This window comes from Diachasmimorpha longicaudata, chromosome 7 (genome assembly GCF_034640455.1).
Source record: "Diachasmimorpha longicaudata isolate KC_UGA_2023 chromosome 7, iyDiaLong2, whole genome shotgun sequence".
Lineage (NCBI taxonomy): Eukaryota > Metazoa > Arthropoda > Insecta > Hymenoptera > Braconidae > Diachasmimorpha > Diachasmimorpha longicaudata.
The window spans coordinates 7,701,394-7,724,798 of NC_087231.1; the positions used below are offsets into that span (position 1 = coordinate 7,701,394).

At 38.8% G+C, this 23,405-nt stretch overlaps 3 protein-coding genes across 6 annotated transcripts; 1 reads left to right on the forward strand and 2 right to left on the reverse strand.

Annotated features, from left to right (window-relative positions):
- The first annotated feature begins 12,791 nt into the window (after positions 1–12,791).
- LOC135164864 (growth factor receptor-bound protein 2) lies at positions 12,792–19,605 on the forward strand. Of its 4 annotated transcripts, none has more exons than XM_064125607.1 (6): positions 12,802–13,756; positions 14,342–14,439; positions 14,517–14,636; positions 15,992–16,157; positions 16,462–16,635; positions 16,973–17,822. In XM_064125607.1, exons 1-5 carry the CDS (start codon positions 13,679–13,681, stop codon positions 16,633–16,635), a joined length of 636 nt encoding a protein of 211 aa, XP_063981677.1. In that variant the 5' UTR covers positions 12,802–13,678; the 3' UTR covers positions 16,973–17,822. The 4 variants fall into 4 exon arrangements, with proteins under 4 accessions (XP_063981678.1, XP_063981677.1, XP_063981676.1 ...); XM_064125606.1 differs by lacking the exon at positions 16,973–17,822 and adding an exon at positions 18,995–19,605 and having other exon boundaries at positions 12,803–13,756; XM_064125605.1 differs by lacking the exon at positions 16,973–17,822 and adding an exon at positions 17,834–19,605 and having other exon boundaries at positions 12,808–13,756.
- Positions 19,606–19,789: 184 nt separating this feature from the next.
- On the reverse strand, positions 19,790–21,124 carry LOC135164865 (DNA-directed RNA polymerases I, II, and III subunit RPABC1). The gene is made up of 2 exons (XM_064125609.1): positions 20,575–21,124; positions 19,790–20,479 (listed from the first exon to the last, which is right to left on the reverse strand). Exons 1-2 carry the CDS (start codon positions 20,874–20,876, stop codon positions 20,149–20,151), a joined length of 633 nt encoding a protein of 210 aa, XP_063981679.1. The 5' UTR covers positions 20,877–21,124; the 3' UTR covers positions 19,790–20,148.
- A 197-nt stretch (positions 21,125–21,321) lies between these two features.
- On the reverse strand, positions 21,322–23,387 carry LOC135164862 (RNA exonuclease 4). Its single transcript, XM_064125602.1, has 3 exons — positions 22,961–23,387; positions 22,561–22,885; positions 21,322–22,387 (listed from the first exon to the last, which is right to left on the reverse strand). The coding sequence occupies exons 2-3, from the start codon at positions 22,855–22,857 to the stop codon at positions 21,836–21,838; spliced, it is 849 nt and encodes a 282-aa protein (XP_063981672.1). The 5' UTR covers positions 22,858–22,885; positions 22,961–23,387; the 3' UTR covers positions 21,322–21,835.
- Positions 23,388–23,405: the final 18 nt, after the last annotated feature.

The window sequence follows — 23,405 nt, forward strand, 5'->3', positions numbered from 1 at the left end:
GGGTGCCTGGATAGCATAGGCGGACTGGAAATCGATGCTAAGCCTGGGAGGCATGCCAGTGCCGTACCCAACCGACGGCCTGGCACTCAGCCTCTCTCTTGTCCCGTTCCGACAATTCAGCCCTCCCCGTCGGGCTCCCATTTTCTATCTGCCTTCATCATCGGCTTGAGAATAGGGAAGGTTCTCTTGCTGAGTGGATATGTACATAGAATGTGTGTGCGCAGGCGCCCAGTACATTAGACACAACCATTGTACAAGGACTTCGGCTTCTTTCTCCACAAATACACGCACACACCTACACATAAATCCCTCCATGTATGCTGTGCACAGAGTACACGTGAAGTGGATTTCAGGCTTGTACAACCTCATTCGCACACAAGCCAGAACGGGGGAGAATTGGCAAGAGAGAGATCTGTAAATAGGTTGGAATAGCGCACAACGGGAGGGTTGGGATACATATTGCCTGGGAATCGTATTCGCATCCGAGCCCGAATGCTTCGCTAAACTAAACGTATTGGCCCGTTGATATCGTTGTATTTGTGCCAAATGCACCCATACACTGGTGAGAATATGCATAAACCCCCTTATGGGATTGGGTACATTTGGATGAAACAGTACATGGGACCCAAACGTATTACCCTTTGTATGTGCACGAGGGTGTCGTCTGTTAGCGACGGGGCGTCTCGACGCCACGCAGCACCCACTGGCTTTTTGCAGACACGTGTGTTATATACTGAATGTGAGAAGCGAAATATACATGTACATGAGGGACATGTCAAATGAGAGATACAGTAATGACGCGTGTGCGCGCGCATACATTTCGTTATATATAGGTTTTAACGAGTGTGCGAGTAGTCGCCAGTTGTCCGTGGAACGTTCGTGGTGGTTGGTTACGTGCCTGCCCTCGCTATATCTCTCCTTCGACGCCAGTCGCCTTTATCCCCACTCCACGGGTACCTCCTCTCTCCACCCCCCCCCCGCCCATACACCCCTCGGCACATCGTTGACGCGCTTCCTCTCTCTCACTCGTCACTCCTCCACCCCTCCCTCTTCCTCTCTCGCATTAAGCATGTTTCCTCCATACCACCGTACTTGCCAGCATCGAACCCACTCTGTCTCTCTTCCACTGACGCTCGTTTACCTTCTCCCCCTATCTCTTTGTACCTATCTATTTCTGTCTGTCTCAGTTCCACCAACGTGATATCTATCTCTGTCGTACACACACCGGTAACAGTGCCCCTGGCACATACTAACAACACTCCCGGGCTCTCTCCATCTCGCTCTCTCTCTTGCTGCGCCTCCATTGCTGACGGTGACTCTCTCGTGGTTGAGGCCAGGCATACTGATGGAAAGTACCGAGCGACTCATGCACTACCGCTGGCATTGTAAAGTTTTCAACTTTGAAGCGTTTGACGTTCCTGCGAATGAAAAAATTCTCCTCATGATTTTACATTTTCAAGAATTTTATATTTTTTTCTCCCCTTTTCCCACACATTTGCTCGAGCATTTTTTTTTTATTGTTACACCGTTTTTTTAAGCCCATTGACATGGATGGAACGAATTCTCGTACGATCAATAAAATAGCACGTATTCGTTCTATGTATTGGGTATCTATGGGTTTTATAATAAATACAGGTATTCCAAAAATTTCAGGTATATTCGTTCCCCGAAGACTCATAAAGCTGTCCCTTTTCCACCCCGCGGCCGTTGTAGGTAGAAAGTTCAGATTATCATTGTTTGAATAATGTATGGACTGATCCCCGGAAATGTGCGCAAATTGAATATTTATAATTGAAATATTGATTCTATAGATGATTCCGCGGGGGAATAATTTTCATTAGCCCTCGTTATTGTCTCTGTATCCACGGTCTACTGGATATTGACTGAAAAAAAAAAATAATATTCAACCGACGTTGAGAGAATTATATTCGAGCTTGGGGTTTTTTGAAGTACCAGGCCTGGTGGAACTCGAACTCGAGGCCGAGGAAGGGGCCGTCGGGTTTTCCACTCTGTTTGCCCGCCTACCAGGCGGCCATAAGCCCGCAGCATGGCCGTCGACGCACCGTTATATTCCATGGCACATCAGCGGTGAGAGAAGCCCTCGTAGAAGGCCCCCCTTATACAAAGCAACCAACTGAGCCCCCTCGTTCCCGCAAGCGTTTGAAATTCAACCCCGCACACTTGGCCTCATCCACTTTCTACACAGGGTTGCCAGACGTACTTCGACAATGATTTTTTTTTTCCAGTCAGGGGGGCCTTTGGATTTTTACCTCACAAAATGTGGGGAGTAAATTTGAAAATAGGTTTTTGTACGTGAATATGTCTATCGTCCTTTCGTGCTGAGAACAGCCGTTTCAATTCAGCTGAGTGAGAACCTCTCTTTGTTGAGCTAACCTCAATTTCCGAGTGCAAACACGCTCTCTCTCCTCGAATTGCACTTTCAGTATATTTATTGTTCAATTGAATTCGAACAAAGAGTATACAAGAAAGTTCAATCGCACTCAATTATTTATTTTTGCTATTCATTTTTCTCTCCTCTTAATTATCGAATTTTACTTCGAATGTCAGTGGTATTTTTCTTGTTTTATACCTCAGTTCTCGTATCTTCACTCAGCCATACCACGATAACGTGCGCCCAGTGGCTCTCAACTCGAGGCATAGTCGATAATCTGTACATTTGGCTTGGTGTTTCACTCTGTATTGAACTGTTGACGGGATTTTATTCCACGAACTTTTATGACTGTTTGTGTTGTACAAAAAAATATTTGTCTTTTTTTTACAGAAATCCCAGTGGCTCCAAAATAAATTGATTCGGCCATCGAGGCTGAAAGAGAAATACAAGATGGGAGGGGGAAGAGCAGTTGTTTTTCAATTTTCATCGCAATTGGAGAAGCACTTGAAAAACTTGCTCAAGTATATCTATGTGTTGAATCTAGCTGTGCAATTGAATCACTGTATAACCACTCTCCTTTCTCACCCCACATACACCACCCCCGTTCTTCGATGCCATGTGCTTTCATACCCCACTTGAGAGTGTGACCCTATCGGTTACTAATTGCCTGCTGTCAGCAACAGGTCAATTTCAAATTCTCAACTTCAGCATAATCAACCCTCTCCCTCGTCACCTTCTTCTCCTCCTCCTACCCCCTCGCCCCTCCCCCTTACCACCCGGAAATGAGCATTTCCCCATTTTTTCTTCTCACCTATAATTACGAATGAGTTATTTTCATCAGTGAAAGGAGAGGAGAATTTCCAACGTCGTTATGATAAAAGAAAAAGCCCAATCAAGTCGTAAGAAAATCCCCCAGAGGATGTTACTTTTTTCTCCATTTGCTTTCCCCACGTTACTCCCAGCTGAGTAACTATACACCCAATGGAAAAATGAAAGAAGACGTTCTACTCTTATTTCTCTACTTCTTTACTAGTAAAACGTCACTCTCAATACGACCACGTGTTTCTTTCACTTATAACGAACAAGCTGGCAGTTCAGCGAATAGGAAGGAGGGTGGGTGGGGGTAAGGAGGTGAAAATTCGCAATTTCTCAGTCTCGCGTGTCGCGCTGACTTTGCGATTCTCGTGCTCAGAGCGGCCTTCGGATTTATCGTTGGTCAATCCTGGACTTGTGCTATGGCCTTGACGTACCACACGGTGAAAAAAAAAACTATAGGGATTAAAACGCGACAACCCTCCGGTGGAAGAATTCAATGGACATCACATGTCTCATTGATGATGGAAAAATACTTTACATTTCTGAAGTCTTATTAATGATATTGTTTTTTCTTATTTATTTTTGTCTTATCATCGACGTAAGGGCGTCGTATCTGCATCGCGACATCGTCCCAGTAATTTGATATTTAACCGATGGAATGGGCAAAGTCTTATTAGATTCTCTCCCTCGTGATGTAAGACTCCCCCAAGTCAGCCGGTATAACTCGTGTTCCCTCAGGAAGAAATTCTCATAGCCGTCCTGGCAAGTTAAAGTCACAGTAGCATAACCGAGGAAAATGTTTTTATCGTTTTCTCTTATCCCGGCCTGTCACGTTGAGGCAGCCGTTCCACGTGGGAACAGTATCCAAGTGTAGGGGGGATATTTTTCCGATGAAGATCGATATCATACGCTCGTCCCTGGTCTACAACGCTTTTCAATGATGGAAAAATGATTTTTATAAGTAAATAATGAGACTGAAAGAAAAGGAAAAATACTTCTTCGTTGTGCAATGAATAACAAATGTAAATTAAACGTCACATTAACTTATTCACATTCAGTGCACAGATGAAGAAATATAAATACAAAAACCAGGAAAAAAGAGTTACGTGATGCACGTATGATTTCAGGGTCAGTCGAGTCGAGTGGGAGGGGAGATCGAAGGATAGAGAATGAAAAAAATAAATGAAGACAAAAATATATAAAAACAGTGGAATCCCCCGGTAACGGCGGTCGTTCCCTTCGACTCCGATTGTCATTCATGCGTTGTGAATCGGCAGCTTATTTTTAGAATGACTGAATGAAAGTCGAGTACCTACGGATAGTGGAGTAATGCCCGTGACAGTGGTAGATAAGAGGGGAGAGGGGGTGATGCTGTTTGTTGAGAGTGAGACGAAAAGATCACCGGAAAAAGAGAACGATGATCTGCTTCACTGCTTCTTATTCTCATTTATTCTCATCTCTCTCAACTCTAAAAACCTGCGGATTCTCGAAATACAGATGTGAGGGGGGGAGACGGCTCCATTGATCACTCTCTATGAAACTCATATACCCTCACAGTATGAAAGTCAGAGTGAATTACGACTCTAAGTTCATATAAAAAGGGTGAAAATAAGTCCACACCGTTTTCAATGTGATCGTTGGGAGTATATTAAGTCTGAAGTTGAGTAATCAATGGAAGGAAAATTAACACCACAATGGAATCAATATTAACGTAATAATCGATACTAGTTAATGATGAAAATTATAAAAATTCACTCGGTACCATAAATTGACTCAGAACTCCAGGAGACGTGAACTGTAAAAAAAAGTTGACTTTAATACCGGAATCGTTAATCCCTCATACTGAAGACATTACCACTGTCTTTTTTTACTGGTTGGCAATCGTACCGACAAATTGGCAATGTGGAAATGACGGTCATATTTTTTTGCCATATAACAAATTTATGACGATCTTGTTAGATCCCACTTTTTCCCCGTAATTTGAGTGCCATGACGTTATTTCCGGTATTTAGATAGGAGATGATGGTCGTATAAAATCAGCGTAAAAATGTCACAAACGTGAGAAGTCATTACGAAGTGTCGAATTGTGACATTTAAGGGTATTCGAACGCAATATGATTATTATGGAAGGTACTAAAACGACCATAATTGAGCAATGTGAGAAGAATTTTGCCTGATTTTTACTGATCCCTAGAATATAAAATTTTGGCTCATCTCCGAGATGAATGAGCGTCTGGGAGGAACATCTGATGAGTAATTTGTCAGATCGAGATGACGATTCTCATTCATATCGAATGTCTGCGAACCGACAAAGACACCCTGCTATTTGTAGCACTTGTTTATTCGCGTGTCCGCAGACTCCATCCAAAAATACACATCTTCAGTCTCCCCACTGAAACGATGGTTAGATTTCTTCGGATATACATTGTGTCTATTGATCGATAAATAGTGAGAATAGTAGATCAAAGTGTAACCAATGTATACAGTTGTATTACGACTGACAGTTCTTTTATTACCCAAGGGCCCACCAACACATGTCGTCTCTTCCCCTCCAATGAAAATCCGAGATTACCAAAAGTTGTGTGTAAAACTGACCTTGACCCAGGTCAGTAACACCACTTGGGTCTTTCAATGTAAACATCGCTCTGAGAGAGCCACGTGACGTTGCCTGGGATCACTCATACCACCTCAAGTCACCATCATGCATGCACATACGTATGACCATATAGCATGTGCTTTTGTTTTCTCGAAAACAATGACTCGACCATTTGGCTCTTCCGTCTTTTCCTCTTTTTTCCCTATTGTTTATTTGTCACTCAACGTGTTATAACTTTAAATAGCAATGCACTTCACTCCCCCCCCTCACTCTCTCTCCCTCTCGCCGTCCTGCGCCTTTTTTTTTCTCTTAGATAAGGAAATGCTTTATGAATGAACGGTCGTGGGCTACACTGGTGAATGAAATTGTGAAAACGTAAAATTAATTGCCAACGTCCTTCAGAATGAATCGGCGCAAGAGGGAGGGAATCTCGATTTGTTCTTGGCGTAACACTGCCAGTATGCAGGGGATCCATGTGGCTCTCTGTCGCGATATGTGTATATTCCCTTCTCATGTTTGTGTGGCTGTATGTGTGAATGTTTTGTTGCACTCTGTGTTAGTTCGCATCATGGCACGTGGTGCCTACCTCTGTTTATATGGGTCGTGTCCACGACAAACGACGTTTCTCATCCCCTCCCAATTCTCAGGAAATAGCGGTATCTGCGAAAGAGTAAACGGTGCTTGTTCACCCATATAATGCCAGTGGGATGTTACAGGCTCATCTGACTTCACGGCTGATCCGTGGCTCACGTTTAGCCATTTAATTTACATTTTTTTTTCATCATCACTCGGGATTTGAGGGCCCAGGGATAACATTGTTGAGTGAATTTCAACGACCAGTTGTCGAGTCTCAATAACGGGTTTTTTTTAATGCAATTAGTTTTTCAAATTAGCTTGTCAGTTCGGCAAGTTCATCGGCGGATGGTTGGGAAAATTGACAACCGAGCGGTTTGTTTATTTTATCAATGAGTTGGTAAAAGTCAAAACCCGTCGTTGATAATGACAAAATAATTTTCTTCGTGTTCTCCACATACCGTCGGAAAATTCGAACAATTTGTGGATAGGTTCAATCTTATCTTGCGGCTTGAGGGTATGCGTGTGTTTTGAGTGTAGAGGAGGCGATAAGATAGTATCCAAAATCACAAGATTTCTCTTCGTCAACGATAGGAATTTGTTAATTTCTACGTTTGGCGGTATTGGAATAGTTCATATATCACGTGGTTTATTGCGATCTTCTGATGCAGTAAATTCGAGTCCAATTCGCGGCTATTAATTATCGAATTTCATATTTGAGTGAACAAAAGTCGAGAGCCCTCGTTAAACCCGATTATCATGATTATTCTTCATTGAAAAAATTCAATAACCGCTAAATTTCCAAATTGACATTTTGATTGAATGACTTTAAAACTTGATGAAATTGGTGAATAAAATCGTTGATTAAGGCGTCCCTCGGTTCATGTGACTCGTTTCGTCGGTCAGTGTTGCTGAGAGCGAATCGATGCATCAAATAAACTGGATGATTAGAGATTGAACCCGATTAGCCGGCTAATTGCCGGTCCCTCTTCAACTGTCGATTGTACTCGTTCAATCAATCTCCGATTCACTTATGAGACACTTGTCTCTAGCAAGAAGGAAATAATTCACAACGTATAATTGAATGTACGTCGAGTGGAGAAGAAATTGAATTATACTGATAAAACTGGGGAATTTCCTTGTGAATTGCGCGGTCGGCAAGCTGCGATTTATAATGATAAAAACGTCATCACTATTTGCCAAAAATATCTGTTTTCCATTCATTTCGTATGAGCTTAATCTACAAATTGAATCAAAAACAGACAGCAATTAATATTATTCTCCTTCGATATTGAATTAAGGTTTAACTATAGCAGCTCTATTCATAACATTGGATAACAATGAAAATCTTTTCTCTCATATGATAATTAAATAGTTCATAATGTGCATCTGCAAAATGTCCACCGAGGCAATCATTCTAATTTCCTAAAATGGAATCGCGACCGTTCAAATATGTGTATGAGCCAATTGTTCTTTGATTAATCGCTAATGAGCTAATGAAATTGCTTTATTTCCACGTGGCAGTATTGTGTCCGCTGACCTTTAATTAATTTGTAATTCGTTCATTAATGTATTGTATTAATTTTTAATTTTTTCCGTTAATTGGTTTCTCCCGATAATTATAGAAATTTTTTGAATTGGTTAAAGGACGGCTGCGGGAACTTGTTCAGATTCCCTTTCGGGCCAGGAGAAGGCGATCGCAATTATGTTTATTTCAATTTGTTTGAAAATTTTCAACAATTCGGTATTTCTACAAATCAGAATTCTAGTAACATCGTTGAATATCAGGCTTCAAGCACTTTCTGTCATTGCTTATAATACCTGCCTAATGCTATTAAGTCCAAGTTAAAAGATGATTACGATAGCGATATTGGTTGATTTGATTTTTATGACGATTGTTGAAAATCCGAAATTTCTCGAGAAAATCTCTATAAGAGAACTTCGATGGTTTCTTCAAATGTGACGTTTTAAATTCATTCGAGAATGTCTAACCGGAAATTTGATATCCAAAATTTCATGGAAAGGTTAATAAGTGGATTTAAATTGCGTTGGTGTAATCAGAGTAATTATCTCACATTATGAAGTGAAATACCAATTGGAAGTTAACTATGATTGTCCTGATGCACATATGAGCAAATATTTCGACAAAAAAATGTTAACAAATTATTGGGGGCTTCCGTTAATCATGAGAAAATTTGTGACTCACATGACCGCCACAAGACTATTCCACTGGGGCATACGATACGATCTCAAAAACGACGATGATGTTGGATTTTGAACGATTTGCCTCCGTCCAACAACAAAGGAAATTAGAACTCCATGATATCCCTGATTCGGGTTAAAAGACAGAGACCATGAATTGTGGCTTTGAGGATCGGTGGTTCTTGAGGGTTGCACAGGAAATTCCATGCTTCGCGGTTCGCGTTAATGAACCGAGAGGAAACTATTCATCCACGGTTTTATGTATCTCGAATGTCAATTTCTTCGTTAAACTGTAATTTAATGAATTCCAAATCGTTGGAAACATCAAAGTCCCTTCCGATAAAATTTATCTAACTATGATCCAATAATATGGAAATAACTAAGAGCATAATCACGCTAATGGCCAGTTTGGTGAGTATCTGAGAGTGCAATTTTATTGTCGTTATGTCAGACCTCTTCGTGCCACCTGTGAAGCCCCTCCTCCGGACGTGAGAAAAACACCTGTTACAACGCTTCCAAGTTCTGATATCTGCATTTATTTCCGAGTATATGCGATACTCTCAGATATTTAAATATACTTGACCATTCTTTTTCCGAAGATCTCGTCTTTACCGACTGCGTTTCAACTGCCAGAGGGCAGCACCTCTCGTGCGAGCGCTTGTGAGATATCTCATTGATGAAAAATGCAATATCGCTACTTAATTCATCGTTACTCACCGACTATTCCGATGAACATGTATTTATGGATGTGCTGGATTGATTGTGGAATTTGATTTTCCAATCTCCGGATGAATTCGTGCATATCAAATGGCACTTTTTGCGTAACATATGGCGACAAAATTGGAAAACATTTATTCCAATGAAATACGCCATTTTTTTCAATTAAACATCCAAAAGATCGGGGTAAAATTGAAGATGAGCGGGTGCACTAGTCAACACCTAGAAATAGCGAAAATGCATGTGTCAAATTGCTGACATTTCGGGCGCCGAGGCGGGACAGACAGGCGCGGGCTAGAGTATAGATTCCGTATTGGGTGACTTGGGTGTTGCTCGTTGGATAACACACGAGCTACATATAAAACTCATTGCTCACTAGTATTTCTCTGCGTCATAGGATGACGTCAAGCGTACTCTGGATGGGATTTATTCTGTATCAGCATCATTTGGAATTCAACACGAAACAATTACCGTTGATGGGGTTTCTGTATAACACCTGTCTTTATATAAACATTTGGTGGATATTTTTAAATCGACCTGATTGCACTAATGGAATTGCGAACGAGTTGGAGCACGAGGGAGGCGCTCAAAAAATTTGGCAATTTAAATTTAAAAGCACCCACCAATTCTGGATGCTCCAGTTTACCAACGAGTTGAAATGGCATTCCTATCTTTTTTATGATGAAAGAGTATTGCGTGAGAATTTTTTTTGATAAAACTAAAAAGAAGATGAAAAACTATGGCATCATATTGCACTGTTCCCCCAGTTTTTGTTGAGTATTATCCTTTTACGTTCATCGATTCAGTTTTTATGGACCATGGGAACAAGTTGAATATTATGCAATGTCCAATGACTCGTATTTCGACGGTCGTACGATGACTGGTGAAATGTTTTTTTCTTTTTCGCAATTCGAAAACACCGAATTATTGGGCAATAAAATATGTGGGGGCTGGAAGACCCCACGAATTCTTGTTACAACGGAGAAAATGGGATGTAAAAATTTCAAATAGATAAGATTAACGCCCACAGGGGAGAGAACGAGCAGAAGTGCCTGATCACACGTGGAAGAAACTAAACGAGTGAGTATAATACGTATCGGCATTCACCTCTTTGGTTCCTCTCGTAGTCGTGTCCGCCTCCTCGGTACGAGCAACTCTCTACGTGACATTGGGCAAGGAAATACGGCTGACTCACAGCTGTAGTAGAATGTTCTTGAACAGCTCATATCACGGGTAATTCGGCGTAAGAATTCGCTGGGAGATTCCCTTGCCATTTCATGGGGAAAAACTGACCTGTAAAAAATAAATAAATTTTTCCGCCAGCGTGAACATCGGTGTTTTCAAAAAGATGAGTGAACATTCACAATGGTAAAGAATTTGCAGAAATTTCATAAATTTCTCTAATAGGGAGTGCATGTCTGTCAGTAATGGGGAATGGTGGTAATGCTGAGTGGATCAACCACTTTAAAGGCCGAACATTGATGGAAATTTATAGCATATTTGATTGTCCAGTGATAAATGCACGAAATGATCTGAGGGAATACGAGAAAATGAAATGTTCATTATTAACATTCTAAATATCAACAAGAATAGTTTCGTCGGTGGGAATGAAGAACCACGATAAATTCCTGGTTGCCAAGAGGTTCATATGAGAGCCACCATGTAGAATCAGGCGAGGTCGAAATTGCACATTTTTTTCTCTTTACTTTCCTCATCTTCCCCTTTTTCCTTTGCCCGAAGGCCAGACGAAGCTTTCTCGCTCATGAAACTCACGTCGCAAGCCTGAGAAAAGTCGGCTGTATGCGTGTACCGGCCTCCCGATGGGGGGCCTATACGATCTCTATTCACGTTGGATACACGTGCGCCAAGTTTTTTTTTATACGTGTAAAAAGAATGATTTTTCGTTGAATGCTTGTAGCAGGACAAAAGTACAAACAAACGAATGTGTACAGTTGCGGAAGTTCTGTGTTCTCGTAATTGCAATGACGATTGTTGCCGGTAATGAGGGTACCAAGGGTACGCCTCGTTTGTTTAAAATTCTAGAGCTCAGTGGCTGCAGTTTTCTGCACTTCAAATTGTCATCGTTGTTTGCGTTTCTTTTATTTATCCTCGTAATAAATAATGTGTCAGGCACATGTGCATTCCGAGGGTTTTTAGAATCTATTACGATTGATATGAAATTGGAATTATTATATAGTTGATAGGAAATGTGTTAAAAAAGGCGTGTTAAAAAATACACTATAAAAGGCTGGAGCTTCCAAATATTTTTTACTGTTGTTTTACCGTCAAATAGAATATACACGACTTAATTATTCAGATATAATCTGTACTCACTCATGATAGGGACATGTGCCAAATGGGCATCGGGATAGCTGAGGGAGCGTGGGCGCGATGGGATGTGGAACTTATCACATTTACGGAGATTGTTAAACAAAAACTGTCGATCAATTTTCCTTCCAAAGTACACAATCTTATTCGTCTTCAGATTTGTAAAAGGTTTCCTACCGTTTCAAGATCGAGCTTTAAATTCTAACCTGTTAAATTTAAGCAATGGAATAATCACAAAATGTTCCCCGGAGTCAGGAATCACTTATGGTATTTCATGTACAATTGGCGCATAAATAATCAAATCCACGCATTTCATAGTCATCTCAATCGAATCGTATATGAACGATACACTGGATTTTCATTGAGCGTGGGTAGTCGACTGTGGCATAGGGCACATAGGAAACGGGAAGTTGTCCGAGCAATTATTCATGAATCTGCTGAGGAACGGTAGCCAGGGAACACTACCTAAAAAAAAATTTACAAATGTATTTGTTGCTTTTCCTCTCCCCCCTCGTCCCTTAATCACCCTATGCCATGTAAATTTGATCACTTGCAACCAATAAAAATTTACAAATTGCCGAGAGATGCACATGAAACAAAAAAGTTATCCAATTTCCGTGCTTCCGACTCTGGTATTGGGGCTCCCCAGTCTATACTTTTAATTCCCTGGTAAAAACACAACGCTCGTACATTCAAACAAGAAAGTTTTCGAACGCTAGCGAACATTCCTAGTTGGCAAATAGCGCCAACCGAATAACCTACATAAACAATAAAAATTTTGTTTATGGAAAACGAATTACACGAGTGCCCGTATATTTCACGAGACATTAGATTAATTTCCCCCTTATTTTTGTGCATTCATAAAAACCACAATGAAGCTATGAAAAAGCTGAAGAGCCAGATCATAAAAAAAATATGTGAGAATACCTCCGTTATCTGAACAGCTGTGTGGGCCTTACAATACTCCTGAGGGACAAAAATGTCCTAAAAATAGATGAAGCAACTAAAAATAAATGAATCATTGTCTCGAGTTATTAAACCATAAATACATCATGGGAATAATCGTGACATGGATACCATCTCGTACAGAAGAGGAAGATGGCGATATATATACAGAAAAGAATCGCTTGAGTGCGCAGGCGCAGTGGGTGGACAGTCGGGAAAGCAGTGCCCTCCCTTTATTTGCCTGGCTCGCGACAATTTCATTGCGATATTAAAAGAACAAAAATGCATCATAAAGTGGACACAGCCATCGTAACAGCCTCATTTCCCCATTAACTCAAATTCTGATAAACCAATGACGCAATTACAATCGATCAATTGATTAGACGATGCACAGTACGAGGCGATTAATCGAGATTGGCCAAGTACGTCACTGCTGTACATGAGAGCATAAACGAAAAAAACAACCAAGAGAGAAGGTACGGGCTCGGCGCAGTGGTCGCTGCGCAGGAGTGGTTTTGTACGTATATTTGGGTTTTGGTGGTGGTTGAGTGAGTGAGGCATCCCATCCACTAGTAAAATACCCTAGTGAGTGTAATGTCTGATAAGACGTACGATGGATATCCGTGAGTGTTGAAAACAGACATTTGTGAATAATCATTTTAGTTTTTCATTTGACAGTTTTCAAAGTACATAAATTTCATCAATCAGTTGATCATTTATATTTTAATATTCACTGATAATACTGGTGTGCGAGTTGGCGGTTGTGTATCGAGAGACAAATTTCTTTTTCTCGATTCGTTCTTTTTTTTTTTGCGTGGCTAAAAGTACGATGCCCACGGAGACATAGGCAGTGTCGAGAGTGTTCGAGGCGACAGACGACACACACACGCACAATCGTGAACGTTTTTAGTTAAATTGATTTTCATTCAGTAAAGAGTTTGGTTAATTATTATTGTGCAAGTGAATTCAGCTCTTTCTCCGTCTGTGGGAGGATAAAGGTTTTTTTTTCGTGGAGGAGAGGAGGCTTACAGGGGGATATACTTGACTGTGATACAAGGGTCTTTCTGTCCTTGGCGTTTCGGAGAGAATTGAAAAATAATACATTAATAATGGAGGCTGTTGCTAAACACGATTTTACGGCCACAGCCGACGATGAACTCAGTTTTCGTAGGAATCAAGTACTCAAGGTTTGTTAATTTATTTTAATTCTCTGCAACAAATCATTCAGGAGTCTCCTGAGCCATAAATTGAACGTTAAATGATTTGCTTGTCAGTCGGTGAAAATTATTTGTCAATTTCATCAATCATATGACTGAAAAAGGCCCAACGAACCACGAGAGAGTTCATGGTATGAGTCAGGTGGTAACAAGTGGATTTGCTTCACCATCGGTCTCCTTATTTAGCCTTATTGTTCTTTTCCATCAATTTAAATTCGCTCGTCGATTGAAAGCACTGTTGAATGCGTCGAGCGTTCATTGACGCATTACACGCATTCCAATAATATTTTCCGAATCACATTACCCTGATATACTGATTTGACTAGCAAAAAGCCAACTCTTTGTTTGATCGTTTCTTAATTCTTTATTTTCACTGATGGAATTCAATCCGACACATGAGTTCAGTTCAATCAATTCACCTTTTATGGATGGCTCGGTGGAAGTTGGTGTCAGGGTGGCATAAAGTTCACTGACATGACGTAGTGGTGTGTCTATACAATGTGGAATGTCTCGATTGTTGATGGATTAACAGCTCAATTCAATATTCCTTGGCAGATTCTTAATATGGAGGATGATATGAACTGGTACAGAGCGGAATTGGACTCTCGGGAGGGCTTGATACCGAGTAATTACATAGAAATGAAGAACCATGAGTAAGCTATTGTATTTGCATTGAGTGTGATTATTTCAACGTCAAGATAGTATCACATAATTGTTTACTCCCTTTCAGCTGGTACTACGGACGTATCACGAGAGCAGACGCTGAGAGACTCTTGTCGAACAAACACGAGGGTGCCTTCCTGATCAGAGTCAGTGAGAGCTCACCCGGTGATTTCTCTCTATCTGTCAAGTAAGAATTATTGCCAATGCACTATCGACGAATTAGTCCAGATAATCGGGTCTGCGGTGGTGTTAGTTTTTACTGAATTATTCATTATTTTTCCTAGTATGAGAAAGGGAAAATTGATTTAGTTGGCAGTTCAATTTTCGAGCAATATGACGTCAATGGGATTATCGAAAAATTGGTGTCTTTGTAAACGAAGATGTTAGAACTTGTAGGGTCTGTCGAATTGTCTATTTTGCCTCATTCTCCTTCATAACAACAGTGTTGTGAAGAATTTTCATATCTCTTTTGCCAATCTTGTGAGTGATATTTCTTAGAAACTCGACTAGGAATTCTGTTGGATAATTAATTTTTACGATTGCACTCCTAACTCGGCCAGTGTTGGACGGGATTTTTTTTCAAATGAAGTCGCCGTTGGCTGTCGTCCAAAAGTCTTCAGAGCGGTATATATTAATCACGAAATCAATATTTCTTTTAATGGAAATCTTATACTAAAAGAAATAACATCTCTGCATTCAATTGAATTTTTCTGGAGAACGATTCAACAATTCTTGTTTTTCATCACAGGTGGATAGAATGTAATGAAGCATTCCCCATTGGCTTTAATTTTAATAGCTGCTCTGAACTTTAAATTGCAATATCAATAAGTGAAGTGCTCCTCGATACCCTAGAAAAGTATTTTCAGACATTTTACTGTCTCTTTTATGAAGAGTAATATTTCTCCAAAACTCAGCTAAGCATTCCGTCAAGTAATTACCTTTTACGATCGCACTACTGACTCAGTTTATGTTGGACGCGTTTTTTCTCGCAAACGGGTTTTCAATTGGCTGTTACCCAAAACTTCAGCAGAGTACTACGTATCACTGGCAAAAAAAATTCTCACCCCGATGCAAAAAAAAAACATTTTTATTGAGATGCCTTTCTCTTATGACAAGTATTATATAGACCTGAATCACTTTCAAATAAAATCGTCCTCTGAAAATCGATTATTTCCTTTTCGAAGACATTTACTTGGATCCAATAAAAGAGTTTTTGGTCTCATACCGCATGTGCTTATCACACGAATAGAAAAGTTCTACTTCCTCTTTGACGATTGTCGAGTAATTAAAAACGAGAAACTGTTGATATTGAGCTCAGCCTGTTAGAGATATTTTTTGTATTAATCTCTCACTGTCAAACGCTGACAAAGGTCTAGGTTATACTTTCATTATCCCAAAACGAGACATCGTCTCCACCCAAACAGAAACAATGAAAGAAATGAAATAAATTTTTCCTCGAGACAAAGGATGTGCTAATTTCACCGAAAAAAGTGCATTGTGTTGACTTATTATTAACTTAGTTTTTCTCTCATCATCTTCCAGGTGTTCTGACGGTGTCCAGCACTTCAAAGTGTTACGAGACGCCCAAGGAAAATTTTTCCTTTGGGTCGTTAAATTCAGTAGTCTCAACGAATTAGTTGAGTATCACCGTACAGCCTCTGTTTCCCGTTCTCAGGATGTTAAACTGCGTGATATGGTGCCAGAAGAAGTAAGAATTATCAGAATCGCAATTCCCAGTGAACCCGGAAACTCTTAACACTGCTTACGACCTTGCAATGCGATTGTATAATTGTAATTTATTATTTTCCACTGAATGTATTCCCTCAGTTGTGTACAGACGTTACGTGATTCACAGAAATCATGTGTAAAGTTTTTCATGTGCTGATACCAACTGTTACATGCGCAATTAATTGCGTAAATTGTCCTGGTTATTTTGAGGGAAAAAATGCACCAGTTTATATGCATTATTAACTCTAACTGTAATGCGTTGCGTGTTGTTATGATTGTTTCAGTGTTTAGTACAGGCATTGTATGATTTCACACCGCAAGAGCCAGGTGAATTGGAGTTCAGGAGAGGTGACGTTATCACTGTGACAGATCGCACCGATCAGCACTGGTGGCATGGAGAAATTGGTAACAGACGAGGATTATTCCCATCCACCTATGTTACGCCTTATCACTCATAGGTGAGAGAATTCATTCATTTTATATCTAAATTGAATTCGCATAAATTTTAAATCACTGCCCTTTCTGGAAACACTCCTTCGGAAGAAATATTTTAATACTCAGCCTTCTCAGAAGTGTTACTGGAAATTATATGCAAATAGGCGTTTATGAGAAAAAAACGAATGAAATTGAGATCATGAACGAAGGTATCTCAACGTCCCATGAATTATCATTTTGAATTGAATGGATTCATAGGTTTGCAACTTGTGCCAACGCATTATCAGTGGGAATTGTTTTAGAAGTGTTTTATCCCGGGTGGACGGCGCCTTATAACAAGAAATATTTTTTGTGTCACAGCCATGATGTTTCTAATTCCTGTGATTGCAGCCCGAGCTGTACATGAGTCATATTCGCCGAAGGATTTTTTTTCTATCTTATGAATCATAAAAAACCAAACTCTCGTCTTTTTCCGGGGACAGTTCAAATTTTAGGATTGATTTTCGGAGCGATGGTTAAAAATTGATCTGATAACTGGACATTTAATGCACAATTATTTGAACAAAAATTGCTTTTCGATCATAAGACCCGCATTATTTCAACGCCATTTCAGAGCTATCTGGTTCCCCAACACGAAGTGACCTCAAAAATCAGAGTTGACATAAGAAATTCATAACGCCATCCTCATTCAATATCGAGGAACGAAATTGATTAAAATCGATTGACCATTCAATGCCATCATCTCTCCGCCTTAAATGGAAAAGGGGATATGATCTTTATCGGAGAAGAACGTTTGATTGACTCCCCCTTTCTTTCCTGATAAGTCATAAGCATCGGAGATAAAAATTTTATTAGAGTTTTTGCTTTCAAGTACCCATACATTTGAAACCCATTTTAAGGTATCCTATATAATTGATTCTCCATTTTCATCGTTATGATTGTTTTTAACCAAATAATACTCGATCCTGAAAGTCAACTACCAATTTCACAATTAGTAGTATTACTTCATGGGAAAAATGACCGTAGATGAATATTTTTTTTTGTTTTTGTGAATTATTTTCCTTCATTACACGCAATGACTCAACTAGAGTTTACTTATAATAGTGCAAGTGGTGGAGTTGAGATACGTTCTTGAGGAATTTCATTTTGAGATAGGCGTTTCTCTTTGGGATGCTTCACTGCACGGAAGAATGAAATACATGTCTTTCATCTTTTTTCCAGACCCCTTTTTACAAGTTCAACGGACCACGCCATTACACTCCCCCTCAATCATCACATGTACAGGATCAGAATTGAAAATCGAAGGAAGAAATATTCAGCATTATCATTTAGCAACAATTCTCATGCTGTGGGCTATGGAAAATACATTTGTATCATCAATTCTCGTAATTCAGTAGCCATTCAGTTGCCATGTTGTATTTAATCTCCACTGAATCACATTGTTGATAAACAACGATTTGTAATTAATCATGTCTGCAGTAATTATGAATTACTTGGATCAAATTTTTCTTCGATTTTCCGAGGAGTTAGTGCAAAAATATAAATTTTTGTAGTCCCACCACCCTCTTCAATTGCAAGAAAACAATTTTTATTTCTGGTGATGAATTTTTGACATGCATTTTTGTACTTTTTTAGCAAAAGGGTATAAACCAGAAAATTAAATGTTCTAATTTTAAGAGAATTCGTCAGGTTTTCAGTAATAATGCTATCCAAACAGCCTGACAGTGTCAGAAAAAAAAAACTATTGAGGTAGACAACGATTTGACAACCCTCGTAGCCCACTCTGAGTCATAAAAATAATAATTTCACTCCTTAGGCCATATTATATAAAACAAGTACATGATGCTTTCTTCAAACGTGCTATTCTAAACCGAAAATATTATTTTGGACAACTGCAAAGGCCTATTCATCTCGTTCAATGTTTTAAATCAGAACGAAACTATGTATAAAATGCAATTACATGTTTTTACGTTTGCAAATCAGCGTTAAACAAGAAGCTTATATTATTTTAAGAGTCGCAATGTTTGCATCCATAAATGGTTAGATTAAAAATTAAGTTATATCAAGATTGCAATGATAATTTCAACATCAGCAAGTTTTTATTGGTTTTTCTTTTCGATGGAGGAGAACAAATCGACTTTCGCCTGAAGGGTTTTTTTATTTTTAAGTGAGAGCAACTATGAATGTGTGTGGAAGAGAAAATGAAAAGAATATAACCAGAAAGATAGACAGGGTGTGTTGAAAAATGATAAATTAATATTGAAAAACCGTAACTAATTTGGATATTTTTAATATGAGTCAAATGCAAGTTCACGATTCCAATTTTTAGCTGCTCCAAATTCGTGAATAATTGACGATTGTTTATTTGTTATGATTTGACAGCCCTTTTCACGAGTCCAAGGAGTAATCGCTGTGTTCGACTGATTAATGCACAGAATCGATCTAAGACTTTCATTGTGATTTTTTGCAGCCAAAATTCATGTTACGTCGAACGACTCGAAATACTGGCGGGTGTCATCAACTATGTGGTTTATATTGATTTATCTTTTTGTGTAGAAAAAAAAGTGATTGTGTGCCGTGCGCAGATGCAAACAGTGTGTATATGAAGGAGGAGAATCCGTGTTTTTCTTTTGAAGAAAGAACAAGCTTCCCCACATTTTGTTTTATTATCGTTGTACACAAATTAAAATGAAATCTCAACTCTTTATCGTGTAATTATATTATTATTACGTTATGTTTCAATTTTATCAATGACAATATATTATATTAACCGAATGCACAAGTTATCCCTCGGTACGAAAACGAACTATACCTTAGGCCTCGTCTTTATACTCCGAATTTGCTTCAACTTACGATAACAAGGTATATTCGAAACTTCAATAGTTTTTTTTATGATTAAGATAAATTTTATTTGTATAATATATCATTTACAATAAGAGAAAAATGTTTTATTTTAATTTTCGCTGGAAATAAACAATAGAAAGTAAAGGAAATATCTTGGTTATTTTTATCATTTAATTACCCGAATGTTTATCCGTGTTATTAACTGCACTTGGTAGATTGAAGTTTTTATTAATCTGTAGGAGATACTCGTCTTTCAATTAAACACACAACAATATATTTTTTAGGGGCTTGAAATTTGGCAAATGCATTCTCAGAAATTAATACAGCTAATGATTTCCTTAAAGTATACTTTATTTGTACAGTTCTCTAGAGAATAGTAATTTAATGGATGAATGATGAATTTTTCGGTCTAAAAATTTCACAAGAATTAAAGTACTTCTTCAATCATTTATTCCCAATGAAAACCCTGCAACGTACTAAAGACGGCTAAAGTGAATTACATGCTGTTGAGCTCACTCAGATGCCTTCAACATCGTTAAAAAATCTATTTTTGTTTTTCTAATGTCTGACAATTTATTTAACATGTAATCCTAAGATTGTGTCTTGAGTACGTTTCGAAATTTCTACCAGATGATTCATTTTCTATTTGATAAAACAAATTCTGTGCGATAAGTAAAAAGTAGAAATCTTAATTAGCAAACGAGCCTGTAAGAGATGTATCTCCCAGCAGTTTCTGACGGTCTTATAATCTTGACAACCTGTCCGCGTTTCAGTCCGAAGTACCTAGCCACGGGGTCCCCAGCTTGAATTCTCATGAGCTGATTCTCTTTCAATTTGTATCTCATCAAAAGTTCTTCCTTCTCGTCCGGCGTTAGAACAATATGCTCAGGTACTAATTCATGCTCTGTGATATTAATCAGCAGTTCTGATTCCAAGAACTGTTCCAGAATATATTTTGGTGCCATGTCAACTAGCGACTGTTTGGCTGAGGGTGTCATACCTTGTTGGACAACAATGATGGCTCTGAAATAAATTGAACAGATGATAATTTGCTGGGAGATTTTGCTACAGAAAATATCAAGATATTCCCAAAGAAGTTTTATTCTGTAGAGACTAACCTGTGGATTTTTTCTTCCTGCATACGTTGACAATATGTCTTGATAGTTTTAATCCCAATTTTCGGCTCATCCGGAAAGAATACAAACAATTGATCTGTGGGGTCATCATTGTGAGCAACCAGAACAATTAAGTCACTTCTAGCCGGCCTCTTTTCACTCGGTTTGTCTCCAAATTGCTCCTTAAAGTGCTCCAAAGTCTGATCCAATTCTTCCTGTGTCACCAGGTAACCTCTGTCGTGGCATAACTGCATAACTGTTTTCCTGATTCTCCACAACTTGTACGTCTCCGCTTCGTCATCCATTTTAACTTAATAAATTCTTTGATTACGAAGAAATGTTGATAAATTTCAGAATAAATCTTCAATTCTTCCAATCACAAATATCACGTTATATAGATCCTCAATGAACCCAACAATGAAATTCCAAATAGAATTCTAACCTATAAATGCACCACGCGCGACACTATCGGCACGGATTATATGAGAGATTGCTAACACTTATGGAGCGGCTTCAACCGCAAAATTTCGTTGCGGTGGCGCATGAACTACGATGGTGAATGTGCCTGTCGGTGGCGCCTTACCCCGGAGTACGTCCCAGATATCTTAGAGGAAAACATTGATAATTGAATATATCTACCCGAAATTAGAGGATCATTTTATCTACTTATTATTGTCTTCATTAAAAGATGAGGTTTTAGATGTTAGAGTAAAATTATATGTGTGGTATTAAATCATTGAGTAGTAATAATTTTAATGTGTAACTAATTATTTTTATTCTTCCATTTAATGAAAATAAATCTTTAACACTTTGGGCAATATTCAAATTTACGTATTTATTGTTATGTTCAACTTATGTGGTACGGTTCCCTGATGTTTCCATCAGGGTGGACGCTAGCATCCGCTTTTGTAAATCCTCTGCCTACTGTAAATCGGACAGAGAGTTTGAAGGCAACACTGTTGATGCAATTTGGCCAATAATAATTATTTTAAGTTATTCACAGGAAATTGTGACAAAATTTTCCAAGTAACAAAAATTCTATAAAATCTACAAAAAATTGAGTGGAAATCTTTGCAAATGGAACGAAAATCTTACATGCATTTAAAGACTGTCAAACGAATTCAGAAAATGAATTTTTGGAAATGAAAAACTTTTTGTACATACGGCTATATGAAAAAATCACATCCATTGTCCAAAAATTTCATTTCCCTGAAGGGGAAAAATACTTTGTTCTGGGAATTTATCTCTGTGCACACTGTCAAGATCATCTAGAACGGATGTCAGTTTCCCAACGTTTCTTATACAACACATAAAGCTGCATTGCAGTTCTAGCATCCTCCACAGAATTATGCTCACCAGTCTGAATGTCAATGCCTAACAACTCCGCAGCGAGTTTCTTCAAACTTGGAGTATTGCCTTTTGAGATGTTCCTAAACAGAGTGTACCTTGAGGTGTCTCGGAGATGCCTCTTTTGGTGTGACAGAAAAAGGACAGAGAGGTCATTTTTCAGTGCATGACCAACCAGAATCCTTCCTCGAAGGATATTAGCTACTTCTTCCTGAACTACGTGGAATTCTTCACCACTTTGGAGATGGTGGGGTCGGATTCCACTCACTGGGGTGCGATAGTCTTGAACAGTCTCTCTGGGTTTGACATATTTGTCGTAAATACAGGCTCCATGACGATTGACTAACGACACTCTTGCTAACATACTCTCAGTACCGTCCCCAATACCAACCATTTCACAGTCCATTGCTACTTGATTGGTTAACTCCACGTTGTCCAGATCCATTTTTGCCATTACATTGGTTACCGCCTGGAGTAAAAAGTAATTTAGATGATATTCAAGTGCAGAAGTTGCTGGCGATAGTTTTATGCTACTTTCGAGGTATATTTTTAAAAAATGGTACTATTATTGGGGAGAAGAGAAATTAAAGGAATGTAGACACTACTTTAACGTTTACCATACTTATCGATAATTTAACTTACAGATTTAACCAAATATGTGATTTTTTTCCCTTTGGCCACTCTCTTGCGCTTGTGAGGTACTTCAGAATTTGTTGAATGGCGTTTAGAAGGTGATTTCTGTGTTGCAGGTGTATTGACAACGTTTTTATACTGGTCCCAATTAGAATTTGTAGTTCTGGATGGAGGTTTGACGTTCGTCGAGTTTTTCTGTGGTTCTCTATTATTCTCCTTTGATTCAACCGCTGCACGTTTCATATTATTCTTAACAGAATCGGCATAGCATTTCGCCATCTCAGGTGCCATCATTTTAGACAACATTCGGCGTAATTATTTTTGGTTAATGTTCCTTTAAATTCCAGTTTGTTATTATTGTATTCACTAAAACTTTTTAGACAGAAAGATTGAGCTTGGAAAAACGTACGTCTATGCAGCCATTCGCTTCCACGTGCTTCTGTTACGTTTTTTCTATCTACAGTTGACCATATGCTGTTGTGAAATGCCTTGTGTTCTTGTTTTCATATTTTTAAGTCATAGGTAACATATTCTTCATTTCCTCCCTATATTGTTAACTTTCGCGTGGAATTGTTTTCGAGTTTGCTGAGCGTTCCAATGTAATTTTCCTTCTAAATCCTCAAATCAGCCGCAACAGTTGTTTGTAATGGAGTGTGAGGTTAGACTGCACATTTGATTATTATTATTATGTGTACTAATTAGTCCCGTTTTCATGAAGCGGCTTAATTTGTCACCGCGAATCTGTTGTATGTCGATGGTCGGCAGGTATTTCTTGTCACAAAGTGAACTAATATCGTTTCTACTGAGCTTAAAATATTTTGTTAGTTTTCCATTTATTTTTAAATAAATAATAA

Excerpts from the sequence above, each read along its gene's own strand:
- LOC135164862 (XM_064125602.1), bottom strand. The coding sequence starts at position 22,857 with ATGTTGTCTAAAATGATGGCACCTGAGATGGCGAAATGCTATGCCGAT. Across the intron at positions 22,388-22,560 it reads TCACATATTTGGTTAAATCT|GCGGTAACCAATGTAATGGC; the intron begins GTAAGTTAAATT and ends TTTTTACTCCAG.
- LOC135164865 (XM_064125609.1), bottom strand. The coding sequence starts at position 20,876 with ATGGATGACGAAGCGGAGACGTACAAGTTGTGGAGAATCAGGAAAACA. Across the intron at positions 20,480-20,574 it reads CAGGAAGAAAAAATCCACAG|AGCCATCATTGTTGTCCAAC; the intron begins GTTAGTCTCTAC and ends AATTTATTTCAG.
- LOC135164864 (XM_064125607.1), top strand. The coding sequence starts at position 13,679 with ATGGAGGCTGTTGCTAAACACGATTTTACGGCCACAGCCGACGATGAA. Across the intron at positions 13,757-14,341 it reads GTAGGAATCAAGTACTCAAG|ATTCTTAATATGGAGGATGA; the intron begins GTTTGTTAATTT and ends ATTCCTTGGCAG. Across the intron at positions 14,440-14,516 it reads ATAGAAATGAAGAACCATGA|CTGGTACTACGGACGTATCA; the intron begins GTAAGCTATTGT and ends ACTCCCTTTCAG.